We start from the raw sequence: 18484 nt of genomic DNA, 5'->3' as shown, positions 1-18484 counted from the left end.
AATCAACTATACTTCAATTAAAAAATAATAATAAAGTACCCTTCTTTGTTTCTTACAGTGCTTTCTGATCTGAATTCCACCTTTGTCAGATATCAAGACTGAGACTCCTGCTTTCTTTTCTATTTGCATTTGTCTATGTATCTTTGTCCATCCTTTTATGTTTATTCTTTCAGAATATCTCCATTTAGGTATGTCTCCTGTAATAGCACAGAAGTGGGTTTTATTTTGTGAGCCAACCTGAATTGTTTACTTTTAATAGAAGAGTAAGCCCATTAACATTTATTTATATTACCAAAACATACGACCTCAATTCTGTCATATTGTTAAGTATTACATAAATTGCTTGTGTATGTGTACAGTCTTTCACTGTGATCTATTTTATTTAAATATATACTTTTTCTTTTTAAAATCTATCTTTTGGCATTTAGAAAGGTTTGTGTTTTTATTTCTTCTGGTTACTTTTTTTTTTTTTTTTTTGTGGTACGCGGGCCTCTCCCTGTTGTGGCCTCTCCCGTTGTGGAGCACAGGCTCTGGACGCACAGGCTCACCAGCCATGGCTCACGGGCCCAGCTGCTCCGCGGCATGTGGGATCTTCCCGGACCGGAGCACGAACCCGTGTCCCCTGCATCGGCAGGCGGACTCTCAACCACTGCGCCACCCCGGAAGCCCCTACTAATATCTTTATATAACAATGTTAGTCCTCTCTATTTTCGGACTATTTTCTATTTCTTTTTTTTTTTTTTTAATAAACAATACTAAAGTTAGCTATAATGTCTTTCTTTTCCTCTCTTTCAGCATCTCATTTCAGGTAATAGCCTTTTACTCCCAGTTAACACTTAAAAGGCAATTAGTTAAATTACTAGGCAATAAACCTGTTTTAAAAGGGGAGGAGGGATGAGTAAGCTTATACCACTGTATTCACTTGCTCGCCCCACTGTGGTCGCATATTTTTTATAGTTATACTGTATTTATGTTGTCAGAGCATGTAGCCTTAATATACTATACTGTCTCTCTTACAACAATCATTTAGCTTGAAGTTCTACAGTCATATATACATTTAGTGTTTCACTAACAATTCTCAAGCTAATGTTTCTTCATTTGTTTTTCTTTTCTTTTAAAAACATTAATTAATTAATTTATTTATTTATTTTTGCAGTACGCAGACCTCTCACTGCTGTGGCCTCTCCCGTTGCGGAGCACAGGCTCCAGACGCGCAGGCTCAGTGGCCATGGCTCACAGGCCTAGCTGCTCCGCGACGTGTGGGATCTTCCTGGACCGGGACATGAACCCGTGTCCCCTGCATTGGCAGGCGGACTCTCAACCACTGCACCACCAGGGAAGCCTGCTCTGGAAGGATTTTATTCTACCCTTTTTTCCTCTTTTTTAAATTATCCTAACTTGACCTTGTATGAGACTCAACTGAAATCATTTTTCTCTTGTTCATGTTTAAATGAGGTGAATTTTCCTATACTCTTAAGATGTGATAGTGGGCCAGGTAGCTTCATGCCTCTAGAGCTTCCTCTTACATTGTTTTTTCACAGAATGTTAAGGGCAAGCTAGAAGCCCACCGATAACCCAGGACTCTACATTTCTAAATACCATCCTTCAAAAAACAAAATGAAACAAAACAAAAAAACCTAGGGCTCCCTGGAGAAATGGCTGATTTCAGGGCTGAGGCAGGGAAAAGTTTCCTGAACAAGAAACTACTCAAAGAAAAATGGGAACATAGCAAAGGACACATTTGCCAGCTTGAAGGGGTGCCCACTGGCCAAATCTAGGACAGTCTGAGCATCAAAATAAATAATGATAGTAAGGATTATAATCCATTGAATAAAATAATACTCATAAGTCTATACTGACATAGATACATAAATACACACATGCATACATAAATACCTGTGTGTAAATGGTAGAAAAGAGAAAGCTCTTTCTATAGTAGAAAGCCAATTATGAACTGAAGAAGGAATTAGAAAATGCCATTTGGTAATCATTAGAGTAATAACTGTTTCAGATAAAAATTATCAATGGATGCCAAAAATAGTGGGTGAAGTTTGAAGAGTAATGAGATAGTTACATAATCTCAAGGTATCTTCCCACAAGATACTTACTAAGTAAAAACAGTAAAAGCAATTTTACAGTGGAAAAACTTGGCATATACCAATTTAATCAAGTGATGAAAGTTAATATCACAAGTTAGTTACAGGACAAACCAATAGCATGTGTCTCCTGATATGATGCACCAGAAGGACACAGCATCACTTCTGCATTTCTCCTACCAAAAGTGCACAATTGGGCTTCCCTTGTGGTTGAGAGTCTGCCTGCCGATGCAGGAGACACGGGTTCGTGCCCCGGTCCAGGAAGATCCCACATGCCGCGGAGAGGCTGGGCCCGTGAGCCATGGCTGCTGAGCCTGTGCCTCCGGAGCCATGCTCCGCAACGGGAGAGGCCACAACAGTGAGAGGCCCACGTATCGCAAAAAAAAAAAAAAAAAAAAGTGCACAATCTGAATCTAAGTAAACATCAGACAAACCCAAATTGTGAGACATTCTAAAAAATAGCCGGCCTGTACTCTTCAAAAACGTCAACGCCAAGAAGGACAAAGAAAGGTTAAGGAAACTAGAAAGATATGACAGCTAAATGCACTGAATCCTGGACGAGGAAAAGACATGAGGAATAATGAACAGTACTCAACCCAGGACATAATGAACGTTCCTGGGAAAATCGGCCTGTACCTTTCAAAGATGTCAAAGTCATGAAAGTCAAAGAAAGCATGAGGAACTGTCCCAGATTAAAGGAATCTTAGGAGACACGACAAATGAATGTTAACACATGATCCAGGATTTTCTTTTACTGTAGAAACATTTTACTATAAAAGCATTATTGATAAAAACTGAACAAGGTCTATAGATTAAATAACAGTATTGTATCAAAGTTAATTTCCTGATTTTATTTTATTGTGTTCATGAATGTCCTTGTTTTTAGAAGTCAAGGGTAAAAGGAAATCACATGTACAACTGACTCTCATGGTTCATTAAAAAAGCCTGTGTGTGTGTGTGTGTGTGTGTGTGTGTGTGTGTGTGAGAGAGAGAGAGAGAGAGAGAGAGAGGACAAAGTAAATGTGGTAAAATGCCAACATTTGGGGAAAGTTGGCAGTAAGTCCCCAAGAATTTTCTATAATATTTTTGCAAATCTCAAGTATTTCTGTAAATCTGAAATTATAAAAAAAATAAGAAGTTGAAAGTAAAGCATATAAGGTCTGGAATTTTCTTAAGGTCTGTCTTTCCTTTCTGCACATTTATATGACCCTTCTCTTTCTTTTGTCCTATTGTCTCTGTCTTACTTAATTTGGATTCTACTCCCAGTAGGGCTCTTTCCTGAAAGCGAGCTTCAGCTGGTTTATTCTAAGGGTCCACAGGTCCCAGATTGCTTGTAGGTCATAAGAGGGAGGACGATAAAATCAGAAAGAGAATCAATCTGGCCCAACGTACTCAAAGACAACCAGACCTACAAGTCTCAAACTTAAGAGAGCCTCACAGACCTACACGATTATAAGCAACAGATGCTTCCTATGAATGTCATAAAAGCCTGAAGCTTAGTGAGCACAGAATATAATTTTTTTTAAAGGGAAATGTAAATTATTCCTTATAAATACTGTCATTCAAAATGCTAACCCAAAGAAGTTAGGTAGACCTATGTGCTTGGGAAACTGAAAACCTTAAGACTGTGGACAGCCCAAATTTTCCTACATCAATACCACATCATGCCTTGATACGAAGTATCGCATTACCTTCCGGGGCTTCGAGGGTCTTCTTATTCTGCTCACACCACCCAATGGGGTAGAGGTCAGCCTTCCTGATGTCACACCAGAAGTCTGCTCTCCGGTCCTCCCCGTAGCCATCGTAGCGGAGGAGGAGCAACTGCTCACAGGTGGTAATGATGGTGGCAACCCAGTAGGTTTCAGGATCGGTTTTCACAACCACCTCCAGTTTCATCCCAGGAGCAAATCCATTCTGCAAACGTGTGTCCACCTGAACAGGGAAATGTTATTAACCACCAGAAAAACATCTCAAATGAATACTTCTTTGGCCAACATTCTTTAAGACTTACAATTCTGAAGCACTAAATGCAATAAAATCTTCTCAAGGGAAACCTGAGAAATTCCAATTCTAACTCACAGGAGTGATCCAAACAAAACAGGGACTAGCAATGCTGCTCTGTTCCATCTGACTCTGAAGGAGCTTTAAGAGAACTCAATATTCCACCAAAGCAGTCTATTATGATTATAGAATATGCTTTCTATTAAGTATACAAATCACTGAATGTTCACCATTTTAACAACCTTCAACACATTAAGTTTTCAAGAGTGATTTCTCGATCATTCAAAAGAAAATTTATGAAGCTAGAAAAGGTAAAGGACAAAAATAAGTTATACTGATAATAAATTAGTATAATATGTATCATACAAAAGGAGCCATATTTCCCAGTTTCCCTAAAACAGTCTGTGTTTACACCCGTTTTTCTTGAATAATAATAATGCCTCTTAACTCTCTCAAAAGTGTCCTAATTTAGATGATAAATTATATGGTCACAAAGTTAGGGGTCTGCAATTCTGGAATTCCTGTATGTGTATACTAAAATTAAATAAATATATTATGGATAATGAGAGCCAGGTTTCTCACTGTGGGAGAAAGAAGTAAAAATAAGAAGAGGGGAATGGGACTTCCCTGGCAGTCCAGTGGTTAAGATTCCACGCTTCCACTGCAGGGGGCATGGGTTCAATCCCTGGTGAAGGAACAAAGATCCTGCATGCCGTACGGCACAGCCAAAAATAATAATAATAATAAAATAGAATAAAATTTTAAAAAGAAGAAGGTAAAACCAGAATGAATCTTGTGGTGTTGATCTGAAATCAGAGGTGTGGATGCCAAAATGACTATGACGACTATGATATCTGCATAACCTCAAAGGTTCTCTCCACAAAATTCTTCTTAGTCGCAAAAGGGAAAACAGTAACATGACGGTGAAGAAATCTGGCAGACGCCACCTTAACTACCGGATCAAAGTTAACATCACCAGTCCTAAAACATCAATATCATATACCCTTGATATCATACCAGAAAAGCACATCATCATTTCTATGACATTCTTGCCAAATGCATAAACTCAAGCTAATCATGAGAAAACCCAAACGCAAATTGAGAAACATTCTACAAAGTAACTGGTATATGATATGCGCTTCAAAAGTATCCAGGCCATGAAAGACAGAGAGAGAATGAGGAACTGTCCCACGCTGGAGGAGACGATGGAGACATGACAACTAAGCGCAATGTGGCCATGATAACCACTAGAAAATGAAGGGGCTCCTGGAAAGGAGAGGCCAGAGAGGGAAAGTCCGCATTCTGTGTAAAATTCCTCCCCATTCTAATCACTAACCTGCTGTACTCCTGAAAGGTAATCACTATCCTGAATTATAACACTACAGTTTAACACTGCCTGTGTTACAGGACTATGTTAGCAAAATTATGCAGTATGAATGTTTTTCTGTGTGGCGCTTCTCTTGTCCAACATTGCTTATGAGATTCATTTGTGCTGTTGCATGTAACAGTACTTTATGTCTTCCCCTTCCTGTATAGTATTCCATTATACAAATATGCCATAATTTATCCATTCTAATGCTCCTCATAGTAGGCACTCTGGGTAGGTCACAGTTTTGGAAGACTACTGATAATATTCTCCTAATTATATGAATAGTTTTGTATGTCATTTGATGCATACCTACATGGATTCCTATAATAAAAAGACAAATATTTTCCAAAGTGGCTATACCAATGTACTCTGCCAGTAGTATACAAGAAATCCTTCTGCCTTAACATTCTAACCAACATTACTGTATTTTCTACCTTTTTCATTTTAACCATTTTGAAACACGTATTATATTATCTCACTGTAATTTTAATTTGCATTTTCTGATTATTAATAGAGTTGAGAACCTTTTTATTTATTAGCCATTTAGATTTCTTCTTCTGGGGAATGCCTAAATTTCTTGCCAATTTTTAATTGAGTCAATATTCTGGATACAGTTTGTCAATTACTTGTATTACAAATATCACTTTCTTGATGGTGTTGTTTGATAAACAGAAGTTATTAATTTTAATATACTCTGATTCATCAATATTTTTCCTTTAAAAAGTTAATGGTTTTTCTATATTTTTAAACAAACTTTTCCCTATCCGTAGAGGTCATAAGATATACTATTATATTATTTTCTAGAAGCCTTTTATATTGAGAACTAATATCCACCTTGAGTTAATCTCTGTGTGTGGTATTAGGTAGGGGTCAGGTTTTACATGTTGGAATCCGTTTGTCAATTTCTACTTAAATTTTTTTTTGCTGTTTGACTTGGGTTGCAGTCAATCTACAGATCTATTTGGGGAGAACTGACATCTTTACAATAGTGAGTCTTGCAATAGATGAACAGGTATATTCCTTCATTTTAACTTATATAAATATTTGAAGTTTCTTTGCAAATATTTCTTACATTTTATTCTTAGCTATTTGATATTTTTTATGTTATTGTAAATCACATCTTTCAGTTTCCATTTCTGTTTGTGGCTAGTATATAGAAATAAAAGGCTTTTTATATCGACCTTGTATCTAAAAATCTTGCTAAAATTACTCCTTAATTCTAATAATATAGCTGTAAATTATTTTATTCATCTGCAAACAATGACTTTTTCCCTTCCTTCCTAATTCTTATACATTTTAATTGTTTTTCTTACATTATATTGGCTAGATCCTCCGAAACAATATCAAACAGAAATCATGTTAACCAGCATGATTTTTGTCTTGTTCCATATTGAAAAGAAAGATGTATCATATTACCATTAATAAAGTTTGCTGTAGATTTTTTTATAGATACACTTCATCAAATTAAGGAAATTCCCATCTGTAGTTTGCTAAGAGTTTTATCATAAGTGGATGTGGAATTTTATCAATAATTTTCTTTATATATTGAGATGATAATGTGATTTTTCTCCTTTACTCTACTACTATGGTGAATTATGCTCATTGATTTTCAAATGTTAATAAGCCACTTAGGCCATCTTGTATTCCTGGAAAAAATCGACTTATTAATGTACTATCCTTTTTAAATATAGCTACATTTAGTTTGGTATTATTTTTTATGCTATTTATGCATTAGTCGTCATGAGTGACATGTCTCTGTAATTTTCCTTTCCTGAAATATTATTAGATTTGGTATCAAGGTTGTGCTGATCTCTAAACAAATTGGTACCCTAAAATCAATATGGGATAGAATGATCAGACAGAAAGGAAACAGAAGACTTGAACAAGAGTATAAACCAACTAGAACTAACAGACATATAGAGAACACTCCACTCAACAATACACATTCCTCTCAAATGTACATGGAACATTCTCCAGGACAGACCATAATTTTAGGCCAAAAACCAAATCATACAAAGTTATCTTTTCTAATCACCATGAAATAAAACTGGAACTCAGTAACAGAAGGAAAACTAGAAAATTCACAAATACGTGGATATGAAACACACTCTTAAATAGCCAATAGATCAAAGAAGAAATTACAAGGGAAATCAGAAAATACTTTGAGACAAATTATAACAAAAATACATCAAAATTTATGAGGCAGCAAAAGCAGCATTAAGCAGGAAATGTGTAGCTGTATGTGACTGCACTAAAAAAGAAGGAAGATCTCAATCAACACCCTAACTTTACTTCTGAAGAAACTAGAAAAAGAAGAGCAAATTAAACCCAAAGCTAGCATAAGGAAGGAAATAATAAAGATTAGAGTAGTGATAAATAAAACAGAACAGAAAAACAATACAGGACTTCTGGGTTTCAATTTGACATGTAAGGATTTTTGGATGTTGGAACTCCTGTCCTAAGAAGAAAAAAAACCTCAACAAACTAAAAATCAACAACTCTTCTTAGATCCAGCAGAGAACTGAGGTCATAGGGCAAAACTGCTGTGCTCAAAATTGGAGACAGACAGACAGATACAGAGAATTACAACATACTAGACAGAGCAGAAACCTCTGCAGGACTAAAACCCGGGTAGGAAACCTCAAACTGTAATTAATGAATTGCTAGAGGCTCAGTATGGACAAGATTGAGTAAAAACTCCACGGGGGCCCAGTCTCAGGGCGGCCCACGGACTTCTCTGAGTTTACCGCCCCCCACCCCCCAGGAGTCCTATCAGGTTTTCACAATAAAGATCAGAGAAAAATCTCCTAGTACTTCTGGCAGAGGGAAGAATGAAGTAGCATTGTGAAATACATCCAAAGCATTCTGCTCTTAACAAGACTAACCCTCAAGAAAAACTATTTTACTAGGTCCTAATCAACTAGTTTTACCAAAACCTTTACCAGAGTTTTCCTGATCTAAGGTAAGGGAAATACCCAACTCCAGCCCCCTCTAGCCTCCAAAATAGGGGAAAGGATATGCACAACTCAGGTTCACTAAAACACTGAGACCAGTTCACAGGGCTAGAGAATGCTTTTGCTCTCCTCACACCTTACCACCACATCAAGAGGGCTCCTGTAAAACAGAGGAGAAAAATAAATGACACCAAAGTAAATTTTAGCCTCTGACACCTGTAGCTACAACAAACGGTAAAATCAACCTAACTTCTATCCAGGTAAACATAAAACACTAAAGACCTATTTATTTCTATTCCTTTTCCTCAGTATATTATGTCCAGCTTTCAACAAAAACTTACAGAGCTACTAAAAGACAAAAAACACAGTTTGAAGAAACAGAGCAGACATTAGAACCAGGCTGAGATATGGCAGAGATGTAACATACCAGGAATTTAAAACAACTGATTAATATGATAAGGGCTCTAAATGAAAAGAGTAGACAGATGGATGATGCAAGAAGAGAGAAACTCCAAGGAAAAATCAAAATGAAATGACAGACACCAAAAACACTCTAACAAAAATGAAGCATTCCTTGATGGGCTCAACCACAAGACTGGGGTCAGCCAGGGAAAGAATCTGTGAGCTAGAAAAAATGTCAATAGAAACTTTCAAAACTGAAAAGCAAAGAGAAAAAAGAATGAGAAAGTTGGAAAAGAATACCAAAGAACTGTGGGACAATTATAAAAAGTGTGACATAAGTGTACTATAAATATTGGAAGGAAAAGAGAGAAAGAATAGAAGAAATATTTGAAGCAATAATGATTGAGAATTTCCCAAAATTAATGATACCAAACCACAGATCCAAGAAGCCCAGAGAATACCAAGCAGTATAAATAACACAAAAAAATCTATACCTAGGCATAAGATACTCAAACTGCAGAAAAACAAAGACAAAGAAAAAACTCTTGAAAGACGACAGAGGAGAAAAAAATACCTTACCTATAGAGAAGCAAGGATAAAAATTACATCAGACTCCTCTTAAGAAAACACTCAAGTAAGAAAATAGTGGAGTGAAATATTTAAATTACGTAAAGAAAAAAGACACCAACTTAGAATTCTGCACTCAGCAAAATAAAAGACTTTTCTCAAACAAAAATTGAGGAACTTTGTTGCCAGTAATATTTCTTGCAAGAAATATTAAAATAAATTCTTCAGAGAATTCCCTGGCAGTCCAGTGGTTAGGACTCCACGCTTTCACTGCCGAGGGCCCAGGTTCAATCCCTGGTCAGGGAACTAAGATCCCGCAAGCCACACAGCGTGGCTGGGAAACTTCATTCATTCATTCCTCAGAGAGAAGGAAAATGATATATGTCAGAAACTAGATCTACATAAAGGAAGAGCAATAGAATAAATGAATAAATATATAATAAACATATAAAAGAATCAACGTAGATAAAATCTAATTTTTCTTATTCTTAATATATCTAACAGATAACTGTTCAAACTAATAACAGCAACAAATTATTTGGTGATTATAGCTTATGCGTAAGTGAAACGAATGATAACAATGTTATAAGGCCTGGGAGGGAGTAATTGGGAATACTCTGATATTAGCTACTGGCACTATCCATGAAATGGTATAGTGTTACTTGAAAGAGAACTTGGGTTAGCTGTAAATGTATATTGCAAAAACAAGGGCAACCACTAAAAAAGTTTCTAAAAGTATAATGATGTGCTAAGTGAAATAAGCCAACATAAAAGGACAAATATGTCCTTTTGTGCAATAGGCAAATTCAGAGAGACAGAAAGTATAATAGACGTTACTAAGGGCTGCGGGAGGAGAGTGGGAGGAGCCACCCAGGGGAGAAACCCTGAATACAGGGTTTCTGTTGGAGATGATGAAAAAGTTCTGGAAATGGAGAATGTTAGTGGTTGTACAACACTGAGGAAGAAGTTAATTTTTTAAAAACCTTTAACACTGAAGTATTTTCAATATGCATCTTTTAATTAATTGCAGTCTCCTTACAAATAATACCATACCACTTCATGTGCTGCACAAAGATCTTACAACCATATATTCCCAAATCCTCCCTCTCACCCTTTGTGCTACTATAGTTACATATGCTATAAACACACAATATACTGCTACCATTTTTTTGTTTGTTTCAAACTGGTATCTTTTAGAGACACTAAAAATAAGGAAAACAATGAACTTTATATCTAGCTACATCCATGCCATTTCTATTGTTATTTCTTTCTGTAGATCTAAATTTCTGTCTTATTTCAAATTCCTTCTGCCTTAAGAACTTCCTAATACTTTTTTGTAGATAATGAAACCTCTTAATTTTTGTTTTCCTGAAAAGGTCTATATTTCTCCTCCACTTCTCGAAAAAATTTCTGCTGAGGGAAGAATTCTGGGTTGATAGGTTCATTTCTTTCAACGCTTTAAAGATCTTACTCCACTGTGCTCTGGTTTGGATAGTTTCCCCAAAAAATTTCACTATAATTCTTATATTTGTTCCTCTATATGTAATGTGTCTTTTTTTCCTCTGGCTGCCTTCAAGATTTTCTCTTTCCCTTTGGATTTCAGCAGTCTGAATATGATGTGTCTGGATGCATTTTATTGTTATTAATTATCCTGTTTTGCATTGCGTGAGCTTCTCTGATCTGTGGTGTAGTATCTTTGTTTTCCTTTGGAAAATTGTCTGCCATTATCCCTTCAAACATCTCTTCCTCACCTCTGCTCTTTTCTCCTTCTGAGATTCCAATTACACACAAATTACACTCTTTTTTTTAATACTGTCCACAGCTGTTGGGTGTTCTAGTCTGTTTTTTCCCCACTTTTTTCTCTTTATATTTCAGTCTGGGCAATTTCTACTGACTTACCTTCAAGTATACTGATTTCTTCCTCATCTGTGTCAAGTCAACTGATGAGCCTGTCAAAGGCACTCATCTGTTACCATGTTTTTCATTTCTATTAGATTCTTTCTAATAGTTTCCATCTCTGCTGAAATTCCTCTTCTGTTCATGCATGTTGTCCACCTATTCTGCTAGAGCCTCTAACGTATTAATCACAGTTATTTAAAATTCTCTGACAGTTTAAACATCTGGGTCATACAAGTCTGGTTCTATTGAATGCTTTGCCTCTTGACACTTTGCTGTTTTTCTCTTCCTTCTGTGTGTGTCTCATGATTTTTCGTTGAAAGCTAGACATCCTGGGTAGAACAGTCAAGACTGAGACACATAGTATTTACTCCCGGAAATGAGCATGTTTCTTCTTAGGTCTTAAGTTCAAGAGAGAAGGTTAAGTCAATCTAGTTAGGAGTAGAGCTGGGTTTGGGTTTTATTGTTGCTAACAGTTATTCACAGTGTACCATAGGCTTCAGATTCCACTAGCACTGTCTGGTGTTTATGCTGTAGGCTCATTTGCTATACGGTTTTTTCCCTCAACATTAGCTGCTCCACCCTCACATTTAGATCTTCTCTTTGTGACTACACCTGTTGTAACTACACTTCTCTTTGTGACTGTCTCTCTCTCTCCACACTCTTGCCTCTCCCCCACAAAGAGACCTCTACTGCCCACAATTTTCTAACTTGGTAGTGGGGGACAAGCATTCTCTGAGATTCAGCCTCAGTCTTGTGAGATTCTGTGTCCCTTGGTCTTGGGGGTGGAAACTTCTCAGTGATCCTAACCTTCCCCCAACTGTAGGGGACTTCTGATGCTCCAGCATGTATTCCTACCCCTCTCCTACCTACATCCCTTCCCCAATCAGTTTGATGCTTTTGTTCTTGAAGACCCAGGTAAAGCTTAGTGCCTTTCCCACAGTGGGGGTTCTTCTCTCCACCAGACATGCACCATGAGGAAGGCATTTTCACTATCTTACACTCTTCCTCTTTGCAAATGTGGTTTATCTCTAATTCCTTCTTCAGCCCTGTCTTCCCTCCTTCCTTCGTGCCAAACTTGGTTATGTAAAACTCTTGCCGGTGGCTTGGACATACATTACCATTGCTCTAGAGCTCTGAGTTCTACCAGTTTTGCCCATGATCTGCTAGTCATAGCCATCCCTTCTCAACATCTTCCTATATCCATGCTTGATTTTTACTATATTTGGCAGCCCTTCACCATATACTGATTCAGGTTTATGGTTAGGCCAAGTCCTAATCCAGAGCAAAGCCCTAACTCTCTTCAATTTTATTAAGGCTCAGAGAGGAAGCTGCAGAAGAAAAGTGTGAAGCTAGCAGAGGCTGGTTCATGAGGTTGAAGGAAAAAGGACATTTCTATAACACAAAAGTGCAAGGTGGAGCAGCGAGTGCTGATGTAGAAGCTGCAGCAAGTTATCCAGAAGATCTAGCTAAGATAATGGATGGAGGTAGCTACACTAAATAACAGATTTTCAGTGTAGATGAATCAGCCTTATCTTGCAAGAAGATGGAAGAAAATGCCATCTAGGACTTCCATAGCCAGAGAAGTCAAAGCCTGGCTTCAAAGCTTCAAAGGACAAGCTGACTCTCTTGTTAGGGGCTAATGCAGATGGTGAGCTTAAGCTGAAGCCAGCGCTCATTTACCATGAAAAACTCCTAGGGCCTTTAAGAATTATACTAAATCTAACCTGCCTGTGCTCTATAAATGGGAAAACAAAGCCTGGATGACCGCACATCTGTTTTCAACATGGTTTACTGCATATTTTAAGCCCACTGTTGAGACCTACTGCTCAGAAAAAGATTCCTTTCAAAATAGTACTGCTCACTGACAATGCATCTGGTTACCCAAGAGTTCTGATGGAAATGTACAAGATTAATAACGTTTTCACGCCTGCAAACACAACATCCATTCTGCAGCCTATGGATCAAGAAGTCATTTCAACTTTCAAGTCTGACTACTTAAAAAATACATTTCATGAAGCCGTAGCTGCTATAGTGTATTCCTCTGATGAATCTAACAATTGAAAGCCTCCTGGAAAGGATTCATCATTCTAGATGCCTTTAATTACATTTGTGAACCATGGGAAGAGGTCAAAATGAACATTAACAGGTGTTTGGAAGAAGCTGATTCCAACCCTCACGGATGACTTTGAGGGGTTCAGGACTTCAGTGGAGAAAGTAACTGCCAATGGGGTGGAACAGCAAGAAAACTAGAAGTGATGCCTGAAAATGTGACTGAATTGGTGCAATCTCATGATAAAACCTGAACAAACGAGGAGCTTCTTCTTCTTCTTCCTCTTTTTTTTTTTTTAATCTTTTGGCCACGTCGTATAGCATGTGGGATCTTAGTTCCCCGACCAGGGATTGAACCCATTCCCCCTGCATTGGCACTGTGGAATCCTAACCACTGGACCACCAGGGAAGTCCCAGGAGTTTCTTCTCATGGATGAGCTTTCTTGAGATGGAATCTACTCCTGGTGAAGATGCTGTGAAGATTGTTGAAATGACAACAAAGGATTTAGAATATTACATAAACTTAGTTGATAAAGCAGTGGCAGGGCTTGAGAATTGACTCCAATTTTGAAAGAACTTCTACTATGGGTAAAATGCTATCAAATAGCATTGCACCTACAGAGGAATCATTCGTAAAAGGAAGAGTCAATCCATGGGGCAAACTTCACTGTTGTCTTTTTTCAAGAAACTGCCACGGCCACCCCAACCCTTCAGCCACCACCACCCTGACCAGTCAGCAGCATCAACATTTAGGTAACACCCTCCACCAGCACAAAGACTACTCACTAAAGGCTCAGATGATGACTAGCACTCTTAAGCAATAATGTATTTTAAAATTAAGGTATGTACTTTTTTTTAGACATAACGCTATTGCACACTTAACAGACTATAGTATAGTTTAAACATACTTTTATATGTACTGGGAAACCAAAAAATTCGTGTGACTTGCACTTTACTGCAACACTTGCCTTACTGTGGTGGTCTGGAACTGAACCCGCAACAGCTCCAAGGTCTGCCTGTACCAGACTATAAATCATTTTCTTCAACTGAAGAGGTTTTTGGGGTTTTTTTTGACAAAAATAAAGGAATATTCATGACTGGTCAAAAAAGACAGGTTGGCATCGAGTGGCAAAAAATGCACAAAACCAAAAGGGTTTTAGAATATGTCAAGTTTTCTTAATAAAAGTGGCAACAGGGGGGAAAAAGAAAAAGCACTCAAATTCTCTCAAGTATTCTACCTTAAAATAACTCTAAACTCTCTACTGATGGTGCAGTGAGTCAAAGAAAAGAAATACAGTAAGTCAAGCAATATAGTCACCGCTCACATGTTTAAAAGACCCGTAGGGAACTGCTGTGGATCCTGTCTCTTCTAGATAGTCTTCCCAGCTTAATTCCACTTCTTCCACTCCAGATCCAGCATCTGGAATTAAAAACAACACAAAAACAGGTAAGACTCAATTAAAAAAAAACTTAAGGTATAAAAACATAAACTTAGTAAACCTTACAATTTACTTCACAAGTTAATTGACTTTTCACACAAAATAACTAAGTATTCTTTTTAAATAGCAGGTTCCCTTAGTGCACTGATTGTCAATGAATCTCAACACCATAGAGTGTGACATGCTGTCTCCTGCTGGGATCTATCTGGGATTCACCTAAATAGATCACATAAAGCTGGTGAGAGTGTAACTACTATAAACCCTTTGTACTGTAATTTAGTATCTAATGCCAAATATCTGAGATCCTTAATAGGCATTTCAAACTTAAATTTTCAATCTGTTCTTCCTTAGTACTCTCCAACTGAGTAAAAGTTACCAATGGTTGATATTTTGACTCAATCCAAAAACTGTGGAGTTATCCTTATTTTCTTCCCTTTCTTTCACATCTCACATCCAATCCATCAGAAAATTCTGGGTACTACCTTTAAAAATATCCCAAATCTAATCACCTTCCACCATTTCTACTGCTATCTCTCTAAGTGCAAGGTCTAACTACAATATCTTTCACCTTTTAATCACACAATAAAATCTAAAATTTGGGAGACTGCAAAGGCCCTATGTGATCTGACCCCTAGTTCCCGACCCTGACTCTGCATCCCCAACCAGCCTCTTGTTTGCTCACTGCACTCGAGGGACACTGAGTTTCTTGCCATTCCTCTCTAACCATGTTCTTTCCTCAAAGTCTCTGCGTTTGTTATTTCCTCCGCTTAGACTCATTCCCCTGTCATTGACAGCTTTACGTCATTCAAGCCTCTACTCAACACCTCTCCAGAAAAGCCTTCCACCAGAAAGGCCTTCCATCAGTGTGCATCTAAAGTAGAAACCTCCAGCCTCTGCTTTCATTATCTTCACGGCATTCATTCCTATCTACAAGCATACCATGTCTTTTTATCTTCCCCATTAGACAATAAACTCTGTGAAGACAGGAACTTTGTTTTGGTCACTCCTACATCTCTGTCACAGCAGAGACTCAATACATTTTTGATGAGTGAGCAAAGATTCAAACACTCCATTGGAATCCAATAATCCCAATTCACATAAGCTCCCTAAGAGCAGGGTTTTGTTCACTGACTATCCCCACCGCCCAAAACAATGCCTGTCACTAGGAAGTCTGTGATAAACAGCTGCTGAATGAGTATACCCTTGGGGAGCCTGTGCTTTACACAAACACAAGGAGGCAAATACAAGGATGCTCACCACAGCACTGTTTCTAACAGCAACAGACAGAAGCAATCAGTAGAAGAATAGATAAATTATGGCAATCCTACAACGGAGTACTACTACATATAGCAGCTGAAATAAATGAACTATATTGACATATATAAATCTCAAAAAAATCACATCAAGTAAAAACAGCAGGTGCAGAATGAAAAGCACAAGATACAATTTAGGCTTCAAAACAAAACTGCAATATAATGTTTATAAATACAAATCAATAACAGTATTAAAAAAGGATGGGAAGAATATACATTAACAGTGCTACCTTTGGGGAGGGAGGGAAGCAAAGAAGATTAGAAGGAAAGTACAAAAGAGCCTTAAACTGTATTATGTTTTATTTAAGAAATGAAAACATGTTCAACATCATTAGGGAAATGCATATCAAAACCACAGTGAGATACCACCTCACAGTCATTAGGATGGCTATTATCAAAAAAGCAGAAAATAAGTGTAGGCAAGGCTGTGAGAAACTGGAATCTTTGTGCACTGCTGGTCTCGGAATATAAAATGGTACAGCCACAGTGGAAAAATTTTTGGTGGTGTCTCAAAAAATTAAAAATATAATTACCATATGATCCAGCAATTCCACTTCTGGGTATATACCCAAGAGAACTGATAGCAGGGACTCAAACAGATATCTATACATGAATGTTTATAGCAGCAATATTCACAATAGCCAAAAGGCGGAAGTAACTGACTCAAGTGTCCATCAACAGATGAATGGATAAACAAAATGTGCTATATGCATGCAATGAAATATTATTTAGTCATAATAAGGAAGGAGGGGCTTCCCTGGTGGCACAGTGGTTAAGAATCCGCCTGCCAATGCAGGGGACATGGGTTCGAGCCCTGGTCTGGGAAGATCCCACATGCCGCACAGCAACTAAGCCCGTACGCCACAACTACTGAGGCTGAGCTCTAGAGCCCATGAGCCACTACAACTGAGCCCATGTGCCACAACTACTGAAGCCTGCATGCCTAGAGCCCGTGCTCTGCAACAAGAGAAGCCACCGCAATGAGAAGCACGTGCACCACAGCGAAGAGTAGCCCTTGCTCGCCACAACTAAAGAAAGCCCTCATGCAGCAATGAAGACCCAATGCAGCCAAAAATAAATAAATAAATTTATATATATATATATATATATATATATATATATAAAAAAAGCACCACATCTCTGAAAAAAAAGGAAGGAAATTCTGACACAGGCTACAGGCTACAATGTGGATGAACCATGAGAACATTACACTAAATGAAACAAGCCAGCCACAAAAGATCAAATATTCTATGATTCCACTTACTTGAGGTAGTTAGAGTGGTCAAATTCATAGAGACAGAAAGAAGAATGGTAGTTTCCAAGGACTGGGGGGAGAGGGGAATGGGGAGTTAGTGTTTAATGGGTACAGAGTTTCAGTATGGGAAGATGAAAAAGTTTTGGAGATGGACGGTGGTAATAGCTGCACAATGATGTGAATGTATGTAGTGTAATGCCACTGAACAGTACACTTAAAAATGGCTGAAATGGTCAATTTTATGTTATGGATACTTTACCGCAATTTTGAAAATGAAAACAAATATTGGACAATGTTAATTTATTATTTATTAATTTTTAAATTCTGCATTGTAGGTACGTGGGTGTTTCCTATATTGTTTTCATTTCTATGTATTTGAAAATTTTCCCTAGAAATACAACAAACCAACAAAGACTTTATTGGGAGCATCCTGGAAGTATGAGCCAGTAGAAATTCAACTTCCATCACTAAAACACAACAAGGCTGGACATTCATATTCATGGTCCTTGGCAAGAACCCTAGTCCCTCAAATAGCACGCTGATTTAAAAATAAACAATAACAACAATAAAAGCAGTGAATGAAAGGACTAAAATCTCTCATTCATCAAAAACTACCTAAAAACTGAGAAGAAACTAGACTAATGATCTGATAGAAAAGTCAGCAAAACACATGAAAAGAGAATTTATTTATTTTAATTTTAATAAATTTATTTTATTTATTTTTGGCTGCGTCGGGTCTTCGTTGCTGTGCATGGGCTTTCTCTAGTTTCAGCAAGCAGGGGCTACTCTTCGTTGCGGTGCATGGGCTTCTCATTGTGGTGGCTTCTCTTGTTGCAGAGCACGGGCTCTAGGTGTGCAGGCTTCAGTAGTTGCGGCACGCAGGCTCAGTAGCTGTGGCGTGGGCTCTAGAGCGCAGGTGCAGTAGTTGTGGCACATGGGCTTAGTTGCTCCGTGGCATATGGGATCTTCCCGGACCAGGGCCTGAACCCGTGTCCCCTGCATTGGCAGGCGGGTTCTTAACCACTGCGCCACCAGGGAAGTCCCGAGAATTTATTTTTTAAAAATGCAAATAGTCCTTAAACATATGGAAACGTGTGCAAATTTATTCATTTAAAAAAAATGCAAATGGAAACTACACTG

At 37.8% G+C, this 18484-nt stretch overlaps 1 protein-coding gene across 8 annotated transcripts in view; it reads right to left on the bottom strand.

Annotated features, from left to right (window-relative positions):
- SFMBT1 (Scm like with four mbt domains 1) overlaps positions 1-18484 on the bottom strand; it is a 132832-nt gene that overhangs the window by 37554 nt on the left and 76794 nt on the right. For 6 of the 8 annotated variants that reach the window (XR_007479562.1, XM_049715587.1, XM_033424603.2 and 3 more), the window contains 3 exons: positions 14663-14757; positions 3788-4028; positions 57-197 (listed from right to left, as the gene is read on the bottom strand). Coding sequence is in view for 7 of the 8 variants with exons in the window: in XM_049715587.1 (XP_049571544.1) it covers positions 57-197; positions 3788-4028; positions 14663-14757 (477 nt within the window). In the remaining variant the exon portion in view is untranslated. The remainder of the gene's footprint in view (positions 1-56; positions 198-3787; positions 4029-14662; positions 14758-18484) is intronic. The other 2 variants (XM_049715589.1, XM_004267912.4) reach the window with 1 other exon arrangement.

Source organism: Orcinus orca, chromosome 10 (assembly GCF_937001465.1).
Source record: "Orcinus orca chromosome 10, mOrcOrc1.1, whole genome shotgun sequence".
Lineage (NCBI taxonomy): Eukaryota > Metazoa > Chordata > Mammalia > Artiodactyla > Delphinidae > Orcinus > Orcinus orca.
This window is presented reverse-complemented; position numbering and strand designations above follow the sequence as displayed.